This window comes from Prionailurus viverrinus, chromosome F2 (genome assembly GCF_022837055.1).
Source record: "Prionailurus viverrinus isolate Anna chromosome F2, UM_Priviv_1.0, whole genome shotgun sequence".
Lineage (NCBI taxonomy): Eukaryota > Metazoa > Chordata > Mammalia > Carnivora > Felidae > Prionailurus > Prionailurus viverrinus.
Window position 1 is genome coordinate 60,210,178 of NC_062578.1, and position 24,789 is coordinate 60,234,966.

The 24,789-nt window shown below is 36.0% G+C and overlaps 1 protein-coding gene across 4 annotated transcripts in view; it reads right to left on the minus strand.

Annotated features, from left to right (window-relative positions):
- The window catches only part of TRPS1 (transcriptional repressor GATA binding 1), a 259,654-nt gene that overhangs the window by 160,897 nt on the left and 73,968 nt on the right, over positions 1 to 24,789 (minus strand). For all 4 annotated transcript variants that reach the window (XM_047842490.1, XM_047842488.1, XM_047842491.1 and 1 more), the window contains one exon: positions 17,862 to 18,465. In XM_047842490.1, coding sequence (XP_047698446.1) covers positions 17,862 to 18,465 — 604 coding nt within the window. The remainder of the gene's footprint in view (positions 1 to 17,861; positions 18,466 to 24,789) is intronic.

Below are 24,789 nucleotides of genomic sequence, written 5' to 3' on the forward strand. Positions count from 1 at the left end.
AGTATTTCAGATCGAAATAGCTTCTACTGAAATAGACTTTCCTGCCACTCTGATTTAGCATCTCACTTTCCCTTATCAGCAGATGGTAAGCCAAGTACTATTTAAATCCATATGTCTTCCATAGGCATAGTTCAAATACTGAATAAAAAGATGAACAAATGTTTTAGAGCTAATCAGATTAGCCTCTGAGTAAAAAAAAGAAACAGTGGAGTTTCATTTCCTGCAAAAGACTTACTACATCACCTTTGGACGACTGAAGGAGATATGTTTCTGTAAACCACCCAAACAAAGTAACTGTATAGGACAAGACACAGCAAAAGACTTTCTTGACTGTGATTATGTCTTCACGAATCCTTCCTCTCTGCATGGATTCCAATCCTGAAGGGCCATGAATCTGGTACCAGGGGGAAACCATAGTGCAGGCCCAATTCAATATCCTTAACACTAAAAACAGAGTAATTCAGGAAAACAGGAATTCTAGCTTCCTTTTGCACACAGCTAGATCCTTTCTCCTCTCCCTCCACCCGTTTCCAAAAGGGTCAAGAAAACAAACAAAAACTCCACTGAAGAACAAAGCTTCCTGCCTCCATAGAGTTCAATTTCACAGATACAACCTGTACTTTTATTCATTTCTTCTAGGCCAGGAGATGAAGATGATGAGGTTGGGTTTGTAGTACAAACAACACATGCATTCCTGGATCTGCAAAAGCTTTCTCTGAGTTTGTCTCTAGCACGTTAGATGCTGCAGGCTCCAGGAACACTACCGACCAATACCTTTCTGCTCTTTGTATCACCCTTTCCAGGCTGGAAGCCTTTGATTCCCAGACTTGGTCATATGATTATTGGGATAAACAATCCCCTTTCACATTTCCTCTTATCTTGCGCCTAGAACTCTATGTTCTAAAAGATTCTCTTCCTTAGAAGGCAGCAGTACAGAAATATGGTGAAACTTTCTTCCCACATTTTAGATCGAACGGTGTTGATCATCATGCTGTATAAATTGGAAGCTGTGCATAAAACTAATTACTTCAACTGAAATCGAATATAGGATTACTTTTTTTTAAAAGAATTTACCAAAAAAATGGATATTGGATTTGTGATTTAACAAAGTAAAGATAAACCTTTCAGGTTTTACTGGAACTCTTTTAAAACCTAGAAACACAGTGGCAGATTACTTCTCTAGATTCCTATATTAAAAAATTCTGTGAGCCTTGAGAAATCTCTGCTTTACCAGATCCCCCCCCCACTAAAAATTTCAAATTTAAAAATGGTCTAGTAAAGCTCAAATATTTTTAAAATTTGTAGGTGAACCCAAAATTGCTATAATTGATTTTTTCCAGAGTAAGCGACTCACTAAATAATATTATACTAAATAATATTATACTCTTATAGTTATTAGAAAAAACTTGCATGTAAGAAATAACTCATCTAATCCTGTGCTCCTAAACAGCATTCAAATATTAATCAGTTTGTATAAACTATGGTAGAAAAATTACAAGCAGCAGCACTGCAGTCTCATGACAAAAGTAAGATATGGTTTTCCAAATTTTTGTATAAGCACACATATCCTCATAGAATTCTAGTCAACTAAAAACGTATCGATTCTAGACCTCCTAAAAGATGAGGAGTGTAGCAGAGCCGATGAGAAATAGAAATATAAAAATGGCACAGTGCCTCTCTCTCAGGAGGTCACACTCTACTATGAGAGAAAAATTCACAAATGGCTAAATTATTAGACCGGGTATTTGCTGTTTTCCTCCTATCTTTGCTCTGTTGTGCCTCAAACTTGTCCAAATGCCCCCTTGCTTCAGAGGAAAAACCTCAAACACACACACACACACACACACACACACACACACACACACACACACACACTGCCCCACACATGTACTTCAAAAAGTCTCAATTTCAGCCCCAGGAAATATCATAAAAATCCCACTCATATCATTGCAGGTAAATCCATACATGAAATTCATAAGGATTAGAAACTACATGGGTACCAACTCCATCTCAGTTGTTTCAAGCTGCCATGTGTCAAGACTCATCTGCTTTATTAAAAATAGAACAACTAAGGGGCACCTGGGTGGCTCAGTCGGTTAAGTGGCCAACTTCAGCTCAGGTTATGATCTTGCAGTCCTTGAGTTTGAGTCCTGGGTCAAGTTCTGTGCTATCATGACAGCTCAGAGCCTGGAGCCTGCTTCAGATTCTGTCTCCCTCTCTCTCTGCTCCTCCCCTATTCGTGATCTGTCTCTGTCTCTCTCTCAAAAAATAAATAAGCTTAAAAAAAATAAAAATAGAACAACTGAGACTTTTGACTGATCCTAAATATGGTGCAGTTGATTGTCCTAGAAAGGCAGGACCAATTTGGGCTGGTAATAAAGATGGATAATTAATCTAAACCTGTGAGTTCAAATGTAAACCTCAACTGTATTAGAACTTTACCTATCTCAGAGACTTCTATCCACCTATAGTTGGTTACCTACCACGAAAAAAGTTAGATTCATAAACTCATGATTAGAGTTCATGGTCCTGCAAGTTTGGGAAAAAAACATTTTAAAAAAGAAGTCTAGATATAAAAACCTGAAAGGCTTATATTAAATAATGGAAATTGGTCACTTAAGACAGCTCCTTTACTTTTCAATGATTATACTGTGTCCATAGAGAGTTTTTGAACTTAACTGCCAAAAATTCTGTGATCATGACACCACGCACTATGGCTGATTTTTAAAAACACATTTTAATTTGTACTTACTAAAATAAAATGAAATAAAAAACTTACGATTTTTCTTAATATTAAATCAGTCAATAGAGTATCGAAAAGATAGAAGTCTCTCTCTCAGATCCAAATTGTTTGCAGGAACTGAAAGCCTTGAAGTTTATAAGATTTTAATCAGGACTTCCATTAGCCTCCTACCAACATCTCAAAGACTGTAGGAATACTAAGCAAAAGGGAAAGCAATGCTTTTAAAACGACTTAATGTAATACAGTATGAAAATATGTAACAGTTTTAGCCATTAAACAACAGGTGACATACTGCAAGCAAGGATTTCTCTTTTTTCTCAGTGACAAAATAAGACATTAAATAGGACATGAAAATGAGCCCACAGATTAAATCTAAGAGAAATGATTAGTGATTAAAACAGAACATTACATAAAACTAAAATACAATAGTTCTTATATATATAATGAATCAATCAAATTGGTATAGTATGTTTGAATGGCATGTTTTTAAATGGTATTCAAGAATATATTTTCATTTCTATTTGAAAGTAATGGCCCTAAGTAGAGTTACTTTAACTTATATTTGAATAAAAGAGTAATTGACATGCATATACTATATACATATTTATATAAACCATACATATTTATTTTTTAAACTTTCTGAAACTTATTCACATTAATTAATGAAATTATTAAATTCTTACTTCAGACTATGATTAAAATACCCAACTCTTCTCTCAAACTTACTCTTTCCTTTAGGTTTTAATAAGACTCTTGAGGCATGCATGTTTCTGCAAATTTCTAAATCCTATCAATTAAAAAAGATTTCCCATGCACAGAGGATCTTAAAATTTAGTCTCATAAACTTTCACTCTGGGGGAGGGGGTGCTCACCCCCTATTCTATCATTTTTAGCTGGAGTAACACAGCTCATCTTCTACTTGTATGCTCTTTAGACTTCGGGATTGAATCTTCTTCAAGTTTTCCAAACACCGAAGTTCTTTTTCATTTGTTTATTGCTTATACCCCAGTAATTCCCTATTTCATCCATCCCCATCTATTCAAACCCCAACCCTTTTCAAGAATCACCTGATAAGTAACTTATTCCATGAAGCCTTCCTTGATGGCTGAATTAAGCAGGGGTCATTTCTTCCTCTAAAATTTCTTAAATACATAAAATAACCACATTTAATTTATTTCACTCAATAGCACTTGACGCTCATTTTCTTATACTATAATCATTTTTTCTGAACACTATCTCGCCCAGTGGTTTCCAAATGACTTGAAGAATCAGTGTCCATAGCATGCTCACGTTGTTATGACTCAGAATATTTCGTACAAACGAGGCTACCAATATAACCTCTATTAAATTAATGTCAAGTAACTTAGAAGTCAACTCCCACATTTCCTATAATTGATGTCATTTCCTGTGATCCATTAGATATTTTCATCTGAATGCCTTGCAAACTTGGTAGGTTTTAAGACTAGTTTTGTTAATTTACACTTACAAAACAGTTCACTCTAGGGTTTTGCTAATGACACTACCATTTGGTCAAAAAAAAAAATATATATATATATATGTAAAGAATGTGGACTTTAAAGCCAGTATAACGGGCATGATCTAGTCAACTCACTAACTACCTGGGTGACTTTGGGCAAGTGACTTTAACATCTATGAAACTCTACTTCTCCTATAAAATAAGATCACAGGTGGCATCTATGTCATGGGGTTATCGTGAAGATTCAGTGAGTTACTACAGATAAAGAGCAGGGCTTGACCCACAGTGACTATGAAATGCTATTATTAGACTCCTCTTCCAAACTCTAAGCTTCATGTATCATAACTTCCTTCCTCTTGGTCACCAACACACGTAAACTCTTAGAGATTTTACATCTAGTATATCTATGGAAATCATTTCTCATTTTCACAATCCTAGCCTGAACTCTTTGTTACTCATATAGTAATATTAGCCTACTAACTAACCTCTCTCACCATAATTCTGGACATCTACCCATACCCTTCCAGTACCCTATGTAAAATGCCATATTAACATTATTAAAGATTTGATCAAATTATCCTTGGCTGCACATCTCATGATGGTTCTCTATTTCCTTGTGAAATAAAAATTTTTAAATAAGAATTTGAGGAAATTTCCCTAACCTATATGCCAAGTCTTAGCTCCCCAAACTACACTGCACATACCTTCTGGTCAAACTTTTCTATTACCTATATCCTAAAAGTTCCTTAAGCTAACCTCACATTGTTCTAATTACATAGCTTGCTCCATGCTGTCATATTTGCCTGCTCAGAGTCTAGTCTTTTTCTTAAAAACCAGCTCAGAAAACTCTTTATGACAACTTCCTTTATTTAGTCACTTAACTGAATGTGATCTGTTCCTCTTTAAACACCCAAAGAGTGCTCTTCTCTCTACTTGCCCCTTTTATGGAAGTCTTATTTATATTATGGTTGTCCATATACCTGTCTTGTTATCTATACATGACTGTATAATACATGAGAGCAGGAATCCTGATGTACTCATAGTCATACCCTTTATAGGGTCTTTTATGGTTTCTGAAGCCTAGTAGGTGCTAAATTATTATTTATTGGATGACAAGAAAAGTTAGAGACCAATATGTCAAGGAATGATTCTACAGAATTGTCTTCTATTTTGGATTTCTATTTCTTTCAAGCCTTTTTATATATATTTTTATTTATTATTTTTTAATGTTTATTTATTTTTGAGAGAGAGATTGTGAGCAGGGAAGGTACAGAGAGAGAGAGAGAGAGAGGGGAACAGAGGATCAGAAGCGGGCTCTGTACTCACAGCAGAGAGTCCAATTTGGGGCTTGAATTCACAAACCATGAGATCATGACCTGAGTTGAAGTCAAACCCTTAAGCGACTGAGTCACCCAAGTGCCCCCTTTTTTTAAATACTTGTTTTTCAGAGTAAGAGAGAGAGAGAGAGAGAGAGAGAGAGATACAGAGAGAGAAGGGGACAGAGTATTGCTTTCAAGTCTTTGGGAGTCTAGGTTAGTTTGGTCTAGTACATGTTGGTTCTTTGAAAATAAATCTTGAACCCAGATGAGTATTAGCACAGTTAAATTTAGATACAACCAAATAACGCACTTGAATCTCCCAAACCAAACAAAGTATGTTTTGTTGAAGTTTCATGAACTAGAATACAGCTAGTCTCTAGTATTATGAAAGGACTTCGCATAGCGCAGTAAGATGCTTGGAAAAGCAAATGAAAAGAGACTGGATTTAGAATGGTTTTCTACACTTCCCTTTAACACCTGATTTTCATTCTTACTTTATAATAAACTATGTAAATGACCTTGAGTAAATTAAAATAAATTCAAATATTTAAAAATACAGTTTGTGTGCCAAATACTTCACTGAGTAGGTATTAGCATCAACTTAATGTGATCACCAAAACATATTAACTTTAAGAATGTTTGGAGACAACTAAATCCCTTGAGATAGTATATACATACCTTATCTGTCTATCTGTCTGTGTGTCTGTCTATCTTTACCTTGTAAGACTCATTTCAGTATACTATACTATCTAAATAATCTTTGAGTACCAAGGCAACTAAGGAATCTATCTTTCAGCTTATGAAAGTGAAACCGATTACCTTATTATTTCTTTGTTGGTGCTTCAGAAATGCACTTTATTCACACCGTATTAACTTTTTCCCCCTAATAATCTCTAAAGTTAACATTAGGGTTTCTATTACTTAGGTACCACTGTGAAGTAATTCTAACTGATTACAGTCAAGAAATGATACTATTTTTCTGTTTCCCAAGAGTACATATACATAGCCTGGTAATGTGACTTATACTTGCCAATAAACTCTGGTATTGTGTCATCCCATAGAGGCACCTGATTGTATGAAAATCTATTCTAACAATTTTAAGTTGCAAGCAAGATATGATTATTTAGCTACATGGATATTCAATACAACACTATTTATAACAGCAAAAACTGGAAATAACTTAAATGTCCAACCACAAGAAATCAATAATCCTCTTTTCTAGTACAACTAGTACAACATATAGTGAAAAACTATGAAGTCAATAAATGTGATGTAGCAGAATATATGCTAATATGTAAAAATGTTTACAACTTATTATAAAGCAAAACTGAAGGTTATTTGATAAAAACCTGTAAATCTTTGTTTGCATATATATATCTACGTGCATAGGTGTGTGTGTGTGTGTGTGTGTGTGTGTGTGCGTGTGTGTGTGTGTGTGTGTGTGTGTGTGTGAGAGAGAGAAAAGGATGCACTGAAGTGTTGAATGGCCATTTTCTCATCTCTGCTTATTTATATTTTCCAAAATGCCTACAAAGAACAGATATATTTTAATGGGAAAGAAAAGGCAAGAAATATAATTTAACATTCTTTTCTCTTTTTGTAGGCTTTTCCTAATTTTTTTCTCCATTTCATCCCTAGCCTTACTCTAGAGGCCACCTTCTCTCCTAAAACCCACAGGAATCAAGTGGAAAATGGTCATTTTCATCATGACCACCGATACTTCAAGCAAGTCATATATGAATAATGGGATACCAACTCTGAAGGAGCATAAAAAATCTAAGATAGGTTTATAGTTTTAAGATTTCAGTGGGACACAACTGAATTATTCACATCCATTAAACACAGTTTGAATGATTCACAGCCAATTTTATTTTTATAATTGTAATGAAACAGCTGGGATTAGTCTATTCATGGACTCATAAGAAATTTGCACCCCACCTACTAAAATTAGTTTCTGCATCCAAAATTCTGATTTGAACATCTGACTGTGAACAAAACAGGCATCATTGCTCAATGCCAAGAAAGTGAGGAAATAGACTTTAAGCATATCATATTCTTACCAGAATTATTTTATTTCCATTGTGCATACTTCCCTTTATCATCATTCACAAGCAGCCCCTTTAATAACATGATTCTTTGAAACAAATTTATTTTGAAAGAATGAGCTTTCTTATATAAGATAAGCTCAAAGAATATAATTGCTGAAGATTTCAGACTATCTTGTGATAGTGTTTTTTTGTTTTTGTTTTTTTTTTTTAGTAACATGGATTCTCAGCCATTAGAGGGAAATCTGATTTGAGAACATGTATATCAAATATTTGTGACATCTCTTTGGACACCAGCAGTACAAAAGCTAAAATACAAGATTTTAGTCTGAACGTTGCCTCAGGTGTCAATTCACATATTTGGAAGTTTAAGGTTTTAGGGAAAATTGACTTGGCCCTAGAATTTGCAATTTCAAAAGATGAGTAACTGTATACTTCAATCTCTATAATTTTCCAAAGGAAACAGTGCACAAGGATTGAATGACTCAGTCAGGGTCACACTGCTAGTTAGTCACAAAGTGAGTCTAGAATACAAAGCCTCCTTGCCTCCAAAATCCAGTACTCTTTCCACTACATCACAAGGGAAGAGTAAAAAAACTACATAAAATCTAATTTTACCAGAAAATAAAATCCAGTCATGCTTGAATCACAGCTAAAGACAGCCTATTAAAGGTGGGACACACCCACCTCCAAATCCAACTGTAACCTCAATGGCCTAGACATTCTACTAAAGGATATCTAAAATAATTAGGATAGATTTTGGAGTATTCAGAACTATTTAAATCACATATGTACTTGAGGCAAGCTCTAAATTTCAGTTTGATCTTACAAACCATCCTATATTATATACATATTATATTATATATATATTAAGAATATATATTATATAATATATATAAACATATATAAAACTACAAATACATATATAAATATAATATTATACACACACACACACACACACACACACACACACACACACACATAAATTATAGCCTAAAATTTTGATAGCCATAGTAACTGGATAATCTGTGCACCAAGGATCGCCTATCTAGACAATCCACATTTTAAAAACCTCTAACTTTCTTTTGAATAAGTTATATAACTCAGGATAAATAGATGGATTTTCTTGAATTACCATGGTTGAGGTTATAAATTTGACATTAAGAATAAGGTAAAACAAACATGAGGATCTCCTAAAATATGGGCAGTATTGCTTCCGTTGTACCAGACTTTGCAAAACAGATAGGCTTCTACAAAGTTGTAAGTCTATAAAAAGTATTTTCATTTTTTAACGTACTAGGAAAGAAATTTTTTTAAAAAACAGCAAGTAATTATTTTTAAGTGAATAGCTCTCTCAAATGTAGTATTTGTACATTTTCAAATTCCCATAGATAAGCTTGACTTAAACTGTATATATAAATGACATCATATATGTTTTCCTAGATGTCATTAATTGGTAAGAGCAGCCTGAAACTTATTTGTGGCATATAATCAGCACAACCTCAATGCTAATTGAGAAAGTATGCTTGTGCTCCTGTCCTTTTAATATTTTATTAAGATACACTAAAGAAATAATGTTATATCTGACATTCAAAAAAGCCTATAAAGAAAATACTTTCTAATGGGATCAATATAAATATTTCAGCAATAAATAGAAACGAAGATCATTAAATTCCATATTTTGAAGAAAAAATATTAACTTCTTCTCTGCTATATTCCTTTGAAGCCCACATCATTACCCACTGTATCTACTAAACAACCAAGGAAGGTAAAAACTTTAAAACTGGGTTGAGAAATTGTGAAGCCCAGCAGAACATTGTCCAGAACAGAATGAAACAAAGAAAAAGAGAGAAATTTCTCCCCTGAAAAAGGCAGGCCTACCTGAGTCTACTGCTTTCACTTAAAACCCATGACTCAAGTCTGCTTAAGAAAATGGGTCCTGCTTGAAAACAAATTTCTCTACAAAATAAACTATGCTGCATATGTAAGCATATCATTCCACAGCCCTGGCTATTGGTCATTTGTTATATACCATATTTATGATAAGAAATAGCTCTTAAGGATTATTTGCCTTCTCCTTAACTACCTGCATTCATTATTAAATAAGTCATTTACAATTTAAAATTTACTCCTACATTTAATATTTCTAGGATGTTACTCTCTACACCTTATCTATGAATGAATTCATTTTATATTTTTTAAATGACACATTTAGAGGATGGTGATTTGGACACTGAACACTATTTGTCATCAGGCATGTATTTTCTCATTTAAGTAACTGGAATTGTAAGAAACTATCCTAAGGAAATGATGAAACAATAAAATAATACACACAAGCACGTGCATCAAAGTTTCTTTATAAGTAAAAATTGGAAGTTGCCTAAATGTGTATCAAGAGAGGATCTATTGAGCACATTATGATATGACTATTTCATAGCAAACATGGAGGCAGTAAGCCAAATACTGTGGTTTATATTTGTTGTTGGGAAAGACATCCACAGTATATTGTTAAATAAAAAAAGAGAATTATGACGGAGTGAGACAATGACCAAATACTTGAATAATATATGTTTGTATGAATATAAAAATAAATTAGAAGCCAATATATGAATAGAAAAGTATTTGGGTTGGAACTTATGAGTGGTTTCCATTTTCTTTAGTGCTCTGTGTGGTAATACAGATATACTTCTTTTTTGAAAAGCATGTATCACTTGTGTAATTCCAAAAAGTGATTTTTCTGTTTTGCACACAAAACATATAGTGTCTGCTTAGATGGAACAAATCATTCTGAAACTGCAGAAAGTCATCCAAGCATTTATTAACAGACCATGGAGAATCAAAGGAAGCCATGCAATGCTTAAGAGCATGGACTACAGTCAAACTGCCAGCATCAAAATTGCATCTCTGCCATTGAAAGTGGTGCAACTTCAGGCAAATTAATGAATCTCTCTGCCTCAGTTTCCTCATCAAAATAAAAGGGATAATGATAGCTTCAACCTCAAAAGGGTTTGGTGAGGATGAAAGTTGTTAATCTAATAATAAAACTAATGGAAAGGCAGTAAGCTTTTAATCCTAGAAAATGAAATGCTAAATTACATGGAAATCACGTAACTGTAAATACCCATCTACATTAATAAAATTCTTTATTTTTGAATGCTTTCATGTACAAGTGTTGTTGTAAAGTAGTTCCCCCAGGTTTTGTCTTCCTCCTCAAGAATTCACACTGGGCACTAGGACGTATTCTCGTGCTAGCCACTACATTACCAATGAAACATCTAAAGTCAAGTCCCCGAGAACAGATTATTTTATGGAACATTTATCTACCAAGACTTTTTTCATGATTTAATGTAAGTCTTGAATACCAAAATATAAACACCATGTCATGCTATAGGCAAATGCAATTCAACACACCATACTATCATGGATCTTACCATTTTCCTCAAACAAAATACTGTGCTTGTTAAAAATCTATTTTAAAAACCTTTGCTGGTATCCAAATTCTCATAAAGGTTTGACTTTTTTTAAATGTTAGTAAAATTATAAAGTATATCTTGCCTATTAAAAATACATCTATATATCCTTAGCTATTTCTGGTTAATCATGATGTTACAAATAGGTAAATTTCCAGGGTATAAAATGGTTCACCGCTTTCATAATTAATATGCCCACATTAAATCTAAATTGAGAAACTATCTGTTTAAAGAGGAATGTTAACATGCAAAATTATACATGAGAGCTATCTGATCATTCTGACATTAGTAATGATACCAACCACTCAATTTATCACATCACAAAAGTCCTGTATTTATATAAAAAAAGATTCCTTTGCTTTACTCCTAATCACTAATAACAAAAAAATATATGCCTAAGACCAAGTATTGTGGATTTTTTTCCAAAATAAAGTCATCTTATGGTTCTATTTTATTTATGTCATAGTTAATCACAAACATCTGTAAATGAGAATGTTGCTTCAATGAAATGAAAGAAACAAGTTCTTCAAACTTTCCCAGCGGCAGTATTCTGTGTATCAAGCTTCCTTGAGTTAACTGGTAGAACATTCTAGTAATCAATGTCCCTTGTGTAAATACTTAATGGAAGTTCTCTAAGAGAGTCAAAGAGAAAAGAGAGTAAAGAATATGACAATGGGAGCAATATTTACTTTTTTGTTGGGAGCAAATAATACACAAAAATCCAAAACAAAAAAAACTTTCCTGTCATTTTAGGTAATCAGCACTTAGTTCAATCCGTCCATCAAATTGGACTTTGCCAGAAAAATACTAGATTTGCATCAAGGCTATGTAGCTCATGGCTGACACACTTTTGAATCATTCTCCATCTGTTGCTCCTGAAACTTGGGCCACCTTCTGTATGCTCTTCATTTCCAACATCTAAGAAAGAACATTCAACAATGGGTTCCTTTTGAGGCCCTGTTATCTCCTGACTCATGCAGTCTGTGAGAAAAGGAAACCAAGCAAAAGATAGTTATACAGGAAATAATTAACAGATACTGTGCTGAAGGATACCATTTCACAGTGACTACAAACTCACAGCCCAATTCACTAAAAGATACATCTGCTTCCCCTGCTTTACAAACTTGGGCCAGCAGAACTCTGCCAGACTTCACAAAAAGCCTATGTTACAAAAAAGAAAAAAAAATGTGCTCCCAAAAATACTTGAACCAATGGAACTCACTTCTAAAAAAGAAACTGGAATAGAAAATCCCATTGGTCAAGTCAATAAAACCAGACACGTATGTATCAGATTGGTCTTAATTGTGATCTAATCTGTCAAAAATGAGAGAGAGTAAGTGGAGGAGAGGGGCAGAGAGAGAGAGAGAGATAGAGAGAGAGAGAGAATACCAAGCAGGCTCCAGGCAGAGCCCAATGGGATCGTGACCTGAGCCAAAATCAAGAGCTGGACACTCAACCAACTGAGCCACCCAGGTACCCCAATCATACGCTTTTCTAACCGGTGAACAACAGAAATTCATCTACAAGGATTATTAATCTCTAGATATAGTAAATGGCTTTTAATATTTTATTCAAATATCAACAAATAAAACATCAAAAATTACCAAAAGAGAAAATTTATCAATGTGGCCCAAAAGCAACAATTTTACAACCAGTGATTATGGAGATGTACACTTCCCATTTTTCCTGGTACAGTCTGTTCTCTTTGGTATTACAGAGATCTATACGGAAACGTTCAAATGGAGTTAGAACAAATCATATGTACATATGTCACATCACTGCTACCTATATGGATCTGAAAAACTGCTTTTATTTTCAGTAAACATGAATAAAAAAAACAGTATCAGGCTTTTCCCTTGAAATCATCTTTAGTTAAAAAAGTTCCTGCGATCTTCTGTCACTGGTTGTAAAGGCATTCAACGCTGTCACTTGTTTGAACGTCTGTTTGGCTGCCAATGGACCGTCCCCAAAAGAACATTTTTGCATCTCAATAGACTGTCCAGTATCAACAATCTTTAAACTATAAATTTAACACCACTGAAGCAAAGGGGAAATAACATCTACTTTGTGCTGTCTTGGTATCATATTTACAAAACGAACAAACAATCATACTACTTTGCACTTATCTAGAACCCTGCATCTGAGGATCTCAAATGGCTTGACAAACATTAATTAACTAAGCTGCACAGAACTTCTGTGAGGACAGCAGCCATTCTAATCCCAAGAGTGAGATGAACGGAGATCCTGGGAGGCCCTGCCTTTGACAGTCAGCGCCCAGCTTGGAACTCAACTCCCAGAACTTGGAACAGATCTCCCAGAGCCCATGGCTCAAGGTCTCTGCAAAAACCAAGTGGTGCAAAACGTACACGTTGAAACGGACAGACTTCCCTAAATAAATTTACACTGGAATCTAGAATCATTTTCCCCCAGATGCATGAAGAAAGCAGACTGATAAGTAGGGTGTCTGAACCTACAGAAGACTTAGGAGCCGATAAGGTATCCATCTGACTGCAGACGTTTACCTGGATGTTGATCTGCCACAAACTCTCCCTACAGATTTACCATCTAAACTCAGTTAGACTTCTGCATTCCATTAAACAAAAAAATGCATTTGATATCGGCAAAATCTTTGTGAAGTTTAATGGCAGGTGTTTTGTTCCTATTACTATGGTTATCGGTTACAAGCCGTAACTTGCTATGTTATAAAATCCAATCTGAAAAGTCAATTATAAGAATAAGATCTGGTATTTCTTATTCAGGAAATCATAGGCCTAATACAGTTACATTTATATGAGTCTGTCTACAAAATGAATAAATAAATACCTTTGTGTAAATATACATCATAGAAGAAATTGGCCAGAAAAAGGCACACGCCTGTACTGAGTTCTGAGTACACTACACTGTTTAGTTTAAAATGAGAAAGGAACAAGTTGAATATTTAAAACCAATTAACTTTTGCTTTTAGCACAGAAAATGTTAAATATTTTAACCTCTTCACAGAGCCAAATTTTAAGTTTAAATGAAAACATTGCATTTTCAAAACATTTTCAGGAACTTATTCATGTTTATAAGATCCTTCTAGAAGTTTTAAAAGAGTAACAAAGTCTTCATATAAACTTGGACTATTTCTAGCAAAGAGTATAAGGCTTTCATGTTTCTTCCTACTCATAAAAGAAAAAAAAACGATTTTACAGGAATATTATGTATTTAATACACAACAAAAAACTAATTTTCATAAAGCAATTTAGAAGATAAGGCTTATGTTAACATGCTCCCTGCCATCCTCAAAGCACAATGGTCCACACAGACCACATATACAATTTAAAATGTTTTGTAACAATATCAATTCCATACTGGTAACAGGGAAAAATAAAAGATATTCACCAAATCAAAATATATATAAATGATCTGCTATCGAACACAAAACTAAAAGCCAAATGCTTACCTAACCTACATAAAACAAAACAAAAAGGAAAAAAATGAAGAAACCTAATGAGAAAATATTTTGAAATTCTAGTTCTCCGTGATTCTTATATCTCCTTCCTCACTTTGAGTACAGCAACATTGCATAACGAAACCAGTTAAAAACATGTATCAGAAAGACCAATATCCTGAAAGCAACATTATAACTACAACCTTTGTGAATTGCCCTAAATTTATTCAGCCTGCTCTTTAAAAATGTTTCCACTATTCACCAGCATAGGGTTGGAACTATTTTTTTAAGTGTATTTATTTTGAGAGAGTGCATGGAAGGGGCAGAAAGAAAGAGAGAGAGAGAGAGAGAGACAGAATCACAAGTGGGCTCTGCACTGAAAGGGCACTTAAAGTACAGAGACCGAAGCAGGGCTTGAACCCATGAACCATGAGATCATGACCTGAGCTGAAATCAAGAGTCAGCCACTTAACTGACTGAGCCACCCAGGGGCCCAGGAACTATTTTAAATTAACATTCTCTGCTGCACAAATTTATCATATTTAACCCTTGTTATCAATCTATATAGTCATCAAAGTTGCTAGTCAAGTTTTTACTTTTAACATTAAAAACTATATGTAGAATGTATTTATAAATATACTTACTTTATTAAGGCTATATTGTATACACTGTTCAACAACAAAAAAAACTTTTAAAACCTATTTTCTGTTTTTCAAGTTGCTTACTACTTCTAAATAAACATGCCAGATAGCAAGATAATTTCAAGTTCCATTCTATTTATACGCAAATATGAATACTACATTCTGCAGGTATGCATTTCCATAAACAACTGTATTTTCATTCAAAACATGTAAACTATTTGCATATTTGTATGGTGTATTTATAAATTTTTACAGGACACCTTCACTAATAACTAGACCTCCACAATTACAAAATTAAAGCGCATTGTTTTAATGATGGCAATACTCTGCTGAGTTTCTCCTTTCTGATAGCAGACAAATGAATTGAGAAGCATGTATTTTCTATAATAACTCAGCAATAGCAATTTCTACCCCCAAGGTAGAATTCTTGTCAAATTCACATCCAGAATGGGCTCTGCTTCTTAACTCTTTTAGATGTCTTAAAAAGCCAATCAGGCCAGATATGTGCATATTAAAAAGTTGTAATTCACTTAATACACTAAATACTTCACAAATTAAATTAGCTACCCTTCCTATTCCAAATATCCAATAAAGCTGGTGATTTCCAAAAGCAATATCCAAAGACAATGAAAATATAAATTTTAAAGAGTCAAATTTTACTAAAGTCAAGGAAGAATGATCCAAGTCTTTGTGTGTGCGTGTGTGTGTGTATATACATATACATACATATACATACATATATATACATATATATACATATATACATATATATATATATATATATATATAAATGTAGTAGATGATTGCCTTCAAAAATCATAAATCTTGCGGTTAGGAATTTGATTGTCTGTAGAACATGGTGAAGCAACGTCTCACCAAAGATTTTGTACCTCAGCAGCTAACGTGGAGGAACTAAAGAGGCAGTTACGATGATGCAACAGAAACTTGAAGTCAGGGAATTAAGGAAGTGGAGGAATTGAGAAAAACAACTTTACAAAAAGTATTATCATACCCAGTCTGCTCAAAAAATAGACTGCTCTTATGCTCAGGTTTTAGACTTAACCCCATAAAAAATTACTGATCATTCTAAATTCTTCGTGCATACAAATGGTGGCAGAAAAGGAATATTCCAGAAATAATCTAAAAGAGTCAACCAATCTGGTATCCAATGAAGATGTCCCAGATGAAAACCATTTTAAAAAGGGGGAAAAAAGGGTTGGGGAGGTCTAGCGATATGGATATCAGGCACCCATTACAACACACTCTCCGGATGCAATATGAAATTTAAAAACATAAGACCTATCATTCCTGCCTTATAACCAGAAACCAAACACCACTCGAGACCAGAAGAGTCCCGGCATGCTAAGAAAATCATGCACATTTACAACTGCATCTCCACCATATACATTTATTGGAAAGGAGCTCCCTGAATTGAATGGCCTCTTGAAGGGCACAGGCACTGTTTCTCTTCTTTTTAAAGTTACTTATAATAAACTTGCTCCTTCCTTACAGGAAGAATCCTTTGTTTCTCAGTGTACAAGGGGCACAGGCTCTTCTCCATTCAAGCCCTTCTCTTGGCTCCGGGGCATGAGTGCAGCCAGGAAAGGGAATGGTTTTTACAATTAACTGTACACCTCTAAGGCACATTTCTCCACTCCACTAGAGAAACTTGAGAAGCACAGATAGGCTGGAGAATCTGCAGGAAATGAGAGCACAGTGGTCAAGCAGACCCCGGAAAGAGAACGTTTTCTCTGCAGAATCCATCCAGAGAGACCTCAGTGGTCTCTGACCTGCAGGTCAAAGCATTGGGCTGGCTGAACTCTTATTTCCTAACTGACTCTTTGGGGAAGGTTAGCTGGTTTCTGATCCTACCTTCTAGGCACTGACAAGCTCCAAAATCATGTAGAAGGCTTTAACCTTTCTCAGCATCAAGGTGAAATGTCAAAGTGGTGGTGCCTTAGGCCAAAAGCATCACTTACTAAGTGTCCATGAATTGTCAAACTCTAAAATATTTCTTGACACAGCTACATAGCATGAAGAGAGAGATCAAGGAAGGATCTTATCCTTCTCAGAGGTTTTGTGTTTCTGCATGGGACTGTGCCTTTCTTCCTAAAAAAGCCTGATCATATAACAATGCATGTTTCTTTTCTTTGGATGCTCTTCACACACCATTCACACTTAGGTCTCATCCCCCCTCCCCCTTTTTGGTAACCAAACAACAACAAGCATTGTCATTTGCACATAATTATACTGTCAGTTTTAAAAAACATTTCTGTATTAGCATCTCACCCTGGGCTTTGCATTCCCAGTGATTTAAATCTCCGCTAATTTCCTTGTTAACCACATACAGTGTCATGCCACCTTAAAATTTAAAAGTCATTTACTTATTTTAACGTAACAGATGTGCAATCTTCTGGGATTCCGAACCTCCCTTCTCCAAATGCGGCCTCACTGTTTTGCATAATCACCAGGAATGATTAGCCAACATTCAATCTGAGCTAAGAACAACGACAAACAAATGCCTGCCCACCACTGTATCAAGTGTGTGAATTGTACACACAAACACACATGAGCTCCTTTCCTCCACTTCGGCCTTGTAGGTATAAATCCCCAGACTGAGACACATCATTTAGTTTTAGCCGGTAAGACTAAATGATACTAAATGTAGAGAATGTGTGTTCTCCCGGTTTTCCTTCAAGATATGTGCATTATTTAAAAATGAAACCTTCCTACCCGTAACAGGGACTGGGATTCATCCTTGGACTTGTTTTCTCCCGATGCAGGATACTGCTGGGTGAGGGGCCCGGACTTCTCTCCGCCAGCTGGCACCCCCTGCAGGAATCCCTTGGTCTCCACAGCCAGGCCATATATAGGTCGTGCCAGATGGGCAGCTTCGACATTGGGGCTATCCCTTAGAGTCTTGGTCTGCTCTTGGGTGCCGGACACAGGCGTCAGAAGCCCCAGGCTTGCCTGAGTATATGACGGGCTGCCTCGCAGGATGTCTGCCCCTCTCCAAGTCATGTTTCGAAGGTCATCGCCTGAACTCTCGGTCCAAACTTTCTCCTTCAGCCCGTCCTTGTCTTCCACCTTCTCCCTCTTCACCACACTCTCAGAAACTGGCTCTCCCATTTTAGAGTCTGGATTGAGCAGACTGTAGACCTTGAGGTCAATTTTGGGCTCCTCCTTAATGGCGGATACGGCATGACCGTCCTCTTCGCCATTGGCTGTAGTGATGTCCTGTTCCTGGCAATGAACAGTGTTGAAGTGCTCCAGTAGTGACTGAGTATCAGCAGCTGTAAAACTGCACTGACGGCATTTGTAGCAGCTGTGTGCTCTCCTGGAGAAGAAAATAGTCGTTAGAAATCTAGCATTCGGAAGGGCTTTGAAGAAAAACAGTCTTTAAGCACCTGAATTCTATCTCATGTAATGTAATAAGCAGAGCAAAATTCACCAGTCCCAACACCCAGAAATTGGAATGTAATTCACTGGTATTTTTGTCTTTGTTTTTTTTACTTTTATTTACTTTAATTTTTTAAATGTTTTGTTTATTTTTGAGAGAGAGAGAGAGAGAGAGAGAGGGCAGGTGGGGGAAGGGTAGAGAGAGAGGGAGCCAGAGGATCCAAAGCCAGCTCCATGCTGACAGCAGTGAGCCTGATGGGGCTCAAACTCAGGAACCTCGAGATCATGACCTGAGCTAAAGTCAGACGCTCAACCAACTGAGCCACCAAGCCACCCCTGTCTTTTGTTGTTATTGTTGTTTAGTTTAGTATTTATTTATTTTGAGAAAGAGAGAAAAAGGGAGAGTGCCTAGCCCAACAGGGTTCCATCTCACAAACCATGAGATGACTGGAACAGAAATCAAGAGTCAGCCACTTGGGGAGCCTAGGTGGCCCAGTTAGTCAAGCATACAACTTCAGCTCAGGTGATGGGCATAGGTCATGATCTCATGGTTCATGGGTTCGAGCCCCACATCAGGCTCTGTGCTGACAACTTGGAGCCTGGAGCCTGTTTCCGATTCTATGTCTCTCTCTCTCTCTCTCTCTCTCTCTCTCTCTCTCTCAGCCCCTCCTGTGTGCTCTCTCTCTCTAAAAATAAATAAACATTAAAAAAAAAAAAGTAGGACGCTTAACCAACTGAGCCATTTAGGTGCCCCTCACTGGCTTTTTTGATTCTATATAAAGAATGTGACATTCCCTTTTGTTATGTTAACAATTATAGGTATACACACAGGTACACACTGATGTGTACACGCTCTAGCCAATTCATATTGAAAACTGGTTGGTTTGTTTTATTATTGAAGGACTTGCTTTGTCATTTTACTGTAGTTGGATAATTATCAATTCTACATTTTTAACGATACTTATATATTTTTACACTGATTTCATCAGTGGACTTTTCACTTTCTATTTATTTAAACTAAACTGATGTTTTCATATAAGTACATCTATATATGCATCTCCAGTGTTAAGTGCTTTATACAGCTTTTATGTGTATTACATTCTACCTGATTACAATGTTCTTTTCTTTCATAAAATTTAAATCAATTTAGACAATGAAATATGGATGACTGAGCTACATAATCTACTAAATAAAATGTGTTAGAAGCTCTAGATTTTTTAAAACAAATTCTACTTATCTGTAAGGACTTAGGAACGTTCAACACGTTGAGTGTCTTCTAGATGCCATGCAGCATGATAGATGCTGTATGGGTATATTCATTAAAGGAGAATGTGTAAATGTGTGTTTGTGTGTGTGTTTTCCTTCTAAAGGGCATAAAACAAAAGAACTTATTGTTGAATTTCATAGCATCCTCTGCAACTAAAGATGGAACACTGTCATATTAAGACAACTGTTTGATTAACAAAGAACAGAGGCCCTGTACCCAAAAAGGCATACTGGAAAGGTACACAAATGACTTGGATAAGGCACACTTTTTTTTTAAATTTTTTTTTCAACGTTTATTTATTTTTGGGACAGAGAGAGACAGAGCATGAACGGGGGAGGGGCAGAGAGAGAGGGAGACACAGAATCGGAAACAGGCTCCAGGCTCTGAGCCATCAGCCCAGACCCTGACGCGGGGCTTGAACTCACGGACCGCGAGATCGTGACCTGGCTGAAGTCAGACACTTAACCGACTGCACCACCCAGGCGCCCCAAGGCACACTTTTTTAACTATAAAAACTTTGTGTGGCTCTTTAAACCCCATGAGAGACACTTGCTACTTCACTGATATCATGTATTGACAACTTAAACTAACAAAGTAAGTTTTGAGAGCTATTACTTAAAGCTACTGAAAAACATGTACTTGTCTATAGACCTATAGATAATCATCACAAAGTACTTTGCCAGGCACTGGGTACACACTGGTGTATAGAAGACACATAGTCTTTGTTTACTTGGTGTTTAGAGTCTAGCCAGGAAGGATGGTCTTCCCCTTAGACTACAAATACATATAAAGAATAATATGTTCTAAGTATGAAAATGATAGGATGGTAATGGGATTGATGGGCTGCATAGGGTAGTCTGGAAGAGAAAACCAAAGGATGAAAAGGAGCTATTCTTGTTGCAGGAAGAGGAAGGACAGAAGCACATCCTAGCAAGTACAAAATACTGAACTGAGGCCACTGCTGCTTTAGAGGAATAAGTAACAGAAAGTATGTCACTCAACAAGCTGGAGGGGTCATCTAGAGATCTGAAGACCATGGTAAGGAGGCAGATATCTTCAGAGGCTAAAGGAAGCAATTGCAAGGTTATAAACACAGAAGTAGCATGGTTATATGTATGTTTAAGTCACTTTGGGACCTTAACAGTTTCTCATTCCCTTATGAGACCTGTCTGATGGATGAAAATCCAAAAGAATGTTCATATTTTATGGAAGCAAAATTCAGAGGTATTATAACATGTAACAAAATGTCACCCAGTATTTGTTGAGAGTACTTAATGCAATACAAAATGATCTTCTTATTGAAAACTTACATTTGTTGAATAAATATGGATATTTAATTTCCAATTTTTACAGAAGATTGTTTTCTACCTTTTCTACTATTTTTATTGTTTAAGTAGTAAAAATAAAATAAAAGGAACTACAACAAAGGTAAATAATTCAATGATGAATTGACCATTAAAAATACAATATTAAAATTAATTTTCTCAAGTGAAAGAAGCCTAACCCTTAAGGAGAAGATGTCTGTGACCAGGAGGAAGAATCTTGCCCCTGAAGTCAAGGCCAGAAAAAACCCCATAGCAGGATTAAGATCACAAAGGACAAAAGACAAGACTCAAAATCTAGGACTGGGAACCTATGGAAAGTTTAAGTAAAGAACTTTCCTACCAAAACTATATTCAAGTATGTCCAATACTTGATAAAATTCAGATAAACTTGATAAAATTTTACCAAAAAATTGTTACGTTTACCAGGCTCAATCATACAAAGAAAAATGGATGTATCAGAACGGTTAAAGGTCAAAACATACCCAGGAAATACTCTACTGAAGATATACCACATAATCTACTAAGTCACGAAAAACAAACTTCAGGACGCACGTTCGCAAGCTCTGATCAACCTTCATTTGTAGACAGTTCTAATGAGTTCACCACCTGTTATATCAGTAAGTTTATGGTTTCCTTCATGTGGTGGGGTCTCTGCTTGAAACCTGTGAAGGGATCCCTTCCTAAAAATTAAGACTATAAATTGCCACAGCTACGTCTACCAAACCTGGTGTTTTATACAAAACAAAGTACAAAAAGTATTAAAAAAAATTCCAAAGTAAAAAAAAATTCTAAAGAACTATGGTAATGTTATTTCAAGAAATCAAGACAATTAATTCTAGAGCAACAGGAAGGAGAAAGTACCAACACACAATAGAAGAAATACAACTTCCTAGAGCACCATGCAACAAAATACTTTAAAATATTTTAAAACAAAATATTTATTGGAGAAGCAATTAGTCCACATAAGAGTATACAGACTCTAGAATCTGAATGCATGAGTTTCAATCTTGGCTCTGTATTTTACTCTATGTGTAACTTTCGACAATTTACTAAATTTGCCCCGATGTCTTCATTTGCGAAATGAAAATAATAGTGGCTCTTCATATGGTTCTCAGGAATATTAAGTAAATAACACCCATAGTAGGTAAGTAAATAAGAGTTAACCAGTATAAATCCTAAAATTAAATAAAGCCCCTCTCTTCTGTGTGAATCTGCATTCTTTACTTTTGTGCAAAGGAGTTTAAACTTACAAACTAGCATTTTGGTATCATCCTTTTCCACTCCCCTATATACCTTAACCGTGACAAACATCATTCTTAAAACCAAGCTAATTTCCTAGAGGAGCCTTTGCTTTAAGACACTGACAGGTGGAATATATTCTATGCCTTTTCTGCTTCACCTGGTGGCGTTCACAGGCCTGAAAGAATGAGGAGTTTAGTAGTCTGCTTAATTGTCAAGCTGTACCCTCTTTTCATTAATAGACCCAGAATCTTAAGACTCTGAATAACAAAGATAGAAAGAATATTACCCGTGTTTTATTAAAGTCTTAGGAGGTGGAGATGCCTTGAATGGATTCATTAAGGTGGTTGAGAATCATAATATTATCTCAGTAATTAAGATTATGTGTTTTCAATATATACTTATTCTGCAATCTAGAAATGTCCTTCAGTCATACTGTTCCTCCACCAAATAAAGACAGTACATCCAACCCTTACCCAATATTTGACTGGTATGTCCTCAGGCCCTGGGGTCCCTGCCCAGGCAATGAATTTATCACAAAGTATCATCCTCAGAGAGGGTGTCTGGGGCTTCTAGGTTCTCTAATTCCAAGTTCCTGTCCCCAAAGGACAACTCCCTCAGTCTTTGCAGGTCTCAGCAAGAGCTATTCTGATCTGCCCCACAGAGGAGCTCTTGATCTGACTGTTCTGGGCAAAACCTTCCTTGAGGCAGGTGCTGGAGGCTGTCAGGTAAAAAGTAAAAACCAAAAACAGAAACAATAAAACACACACACACACACACACACACACACACACACACACACACCCCAAAACAAAAACAAAGAAAACCAGAAACTGCAGAGATAAGGTCTCAGTGAGAACCAGGTTTTATGGTGAAAATGCACTGGAAAAGGAAGGATATTAAAATAAAGTTGTGATAACAAGATGAACTCACACACCTTATCTCCTGAAAAGTTCAAAACACTCACACATAGCTGATCTCACATTCCATTGAAGTATAAAGCCCATTTTACAGGTAACTGAACAGGGAAAACAGTGACCTGAACATTTTTGTTTACATCAAGTCAGGAACACAGGGCCTCTCCTTTCCAGGCCAATGTTCTATTTTTCTACCCTTAGCTGCCTAAATTTTTAACTTTACACAGAAATAAATTAAATTATTGGTAATATGGAAAATGGAAATATGAGAGGAAGGGACCCTGGTAATCTGACAGCAGAAGACTACACCAATGGTTTACAAAACAGGCTCTGCAGAGCACTGCATTAAGGAGTTTCTTACCAGCATAGTATGCAAGGCACCTCCCCTTGCCTCACTCCATCAGGATTTCCTGGACATAACCTGAGAATCTGAATTTTGAACAAGGTCCCCAGGGGACACCAATACAGGGGCCGGTATCTAAGAGCTACATTAACAGATACATCGTGGTTCTCAACAAATTAATGACAAGGCATCCCCAACCCCCTAACTTTAATGAAACACAGGTAATGTCCTTAAGATTCTGGGTGTAACAACTATTAATGAAAAGAGAGCAAAGTTTGACAATTAAGCAGTAAACTGCTAAACAGGCTCAATCTCTCAGGCCATTGAACACAACTAGGTGAAGCAGAAAAGGCGATTTGCTTCACAGTACTCTAGAGACCTGAAGGAGACTTCTTTCTCCCTGTACTATCAGTCTTAAATACAAGATAGAAAATAGTTTTAAAAGACAACATGGCTCTACTTTCAAAAGCTTAGAGAAATATAAACTTTTTAATAGCCTACACTAACCTCTAGATCAGTGTTTCTTAAGCTCTAGCATGCCTAGGAATCACCTGGGAACTTGTGGAAATCCAGATTCTGATTCTGAAGTCTGGGGTGGTACCCAATATTCTGTCTGTATTTCTTATAAAATCCCAAATGATTCTGATGCTGTTAGTCCCCAGACCACATCTTCAACAGCAACAGGGGCACCTGGGTGGCTCAGTCGGTTGAGCATCCTACTTTGGCTCAGGTCATGATCTCATGGTTTGCGGGTTCGAGCCTCACATTGGGCTCTGTGCTGACAGCTCAGAGCCTGGAGCATTCTTCAGATTCTGTGTCTCCCTCTCTCTCTGCCTTCTCCTGCTCACTCTCTCTCTCAAAAGTAAACAAAACATTAAAAAAACACGAAAGTCACAAAGTCATGATCAGAAATAACTTCAAGATGGGTATTAGTTTGGAATAAAGTCTCAACACTTGGCAGAACATTTTCAAATGAATTCTACATGATTAGCAACATCATCTTCCATCGTAAAGCACATACAATATACTACCCACCTCTGAGAGTCAACAGTAACAGCTTTGGAAGTTAAAACTACAAATATAACATTGTCAAGCATAATTCCCAAACAGTAATTTTTCTTTTTTCTTTTTATTTCATTGTTTGGGGATCATCTTTCACTATTTTTAGTGT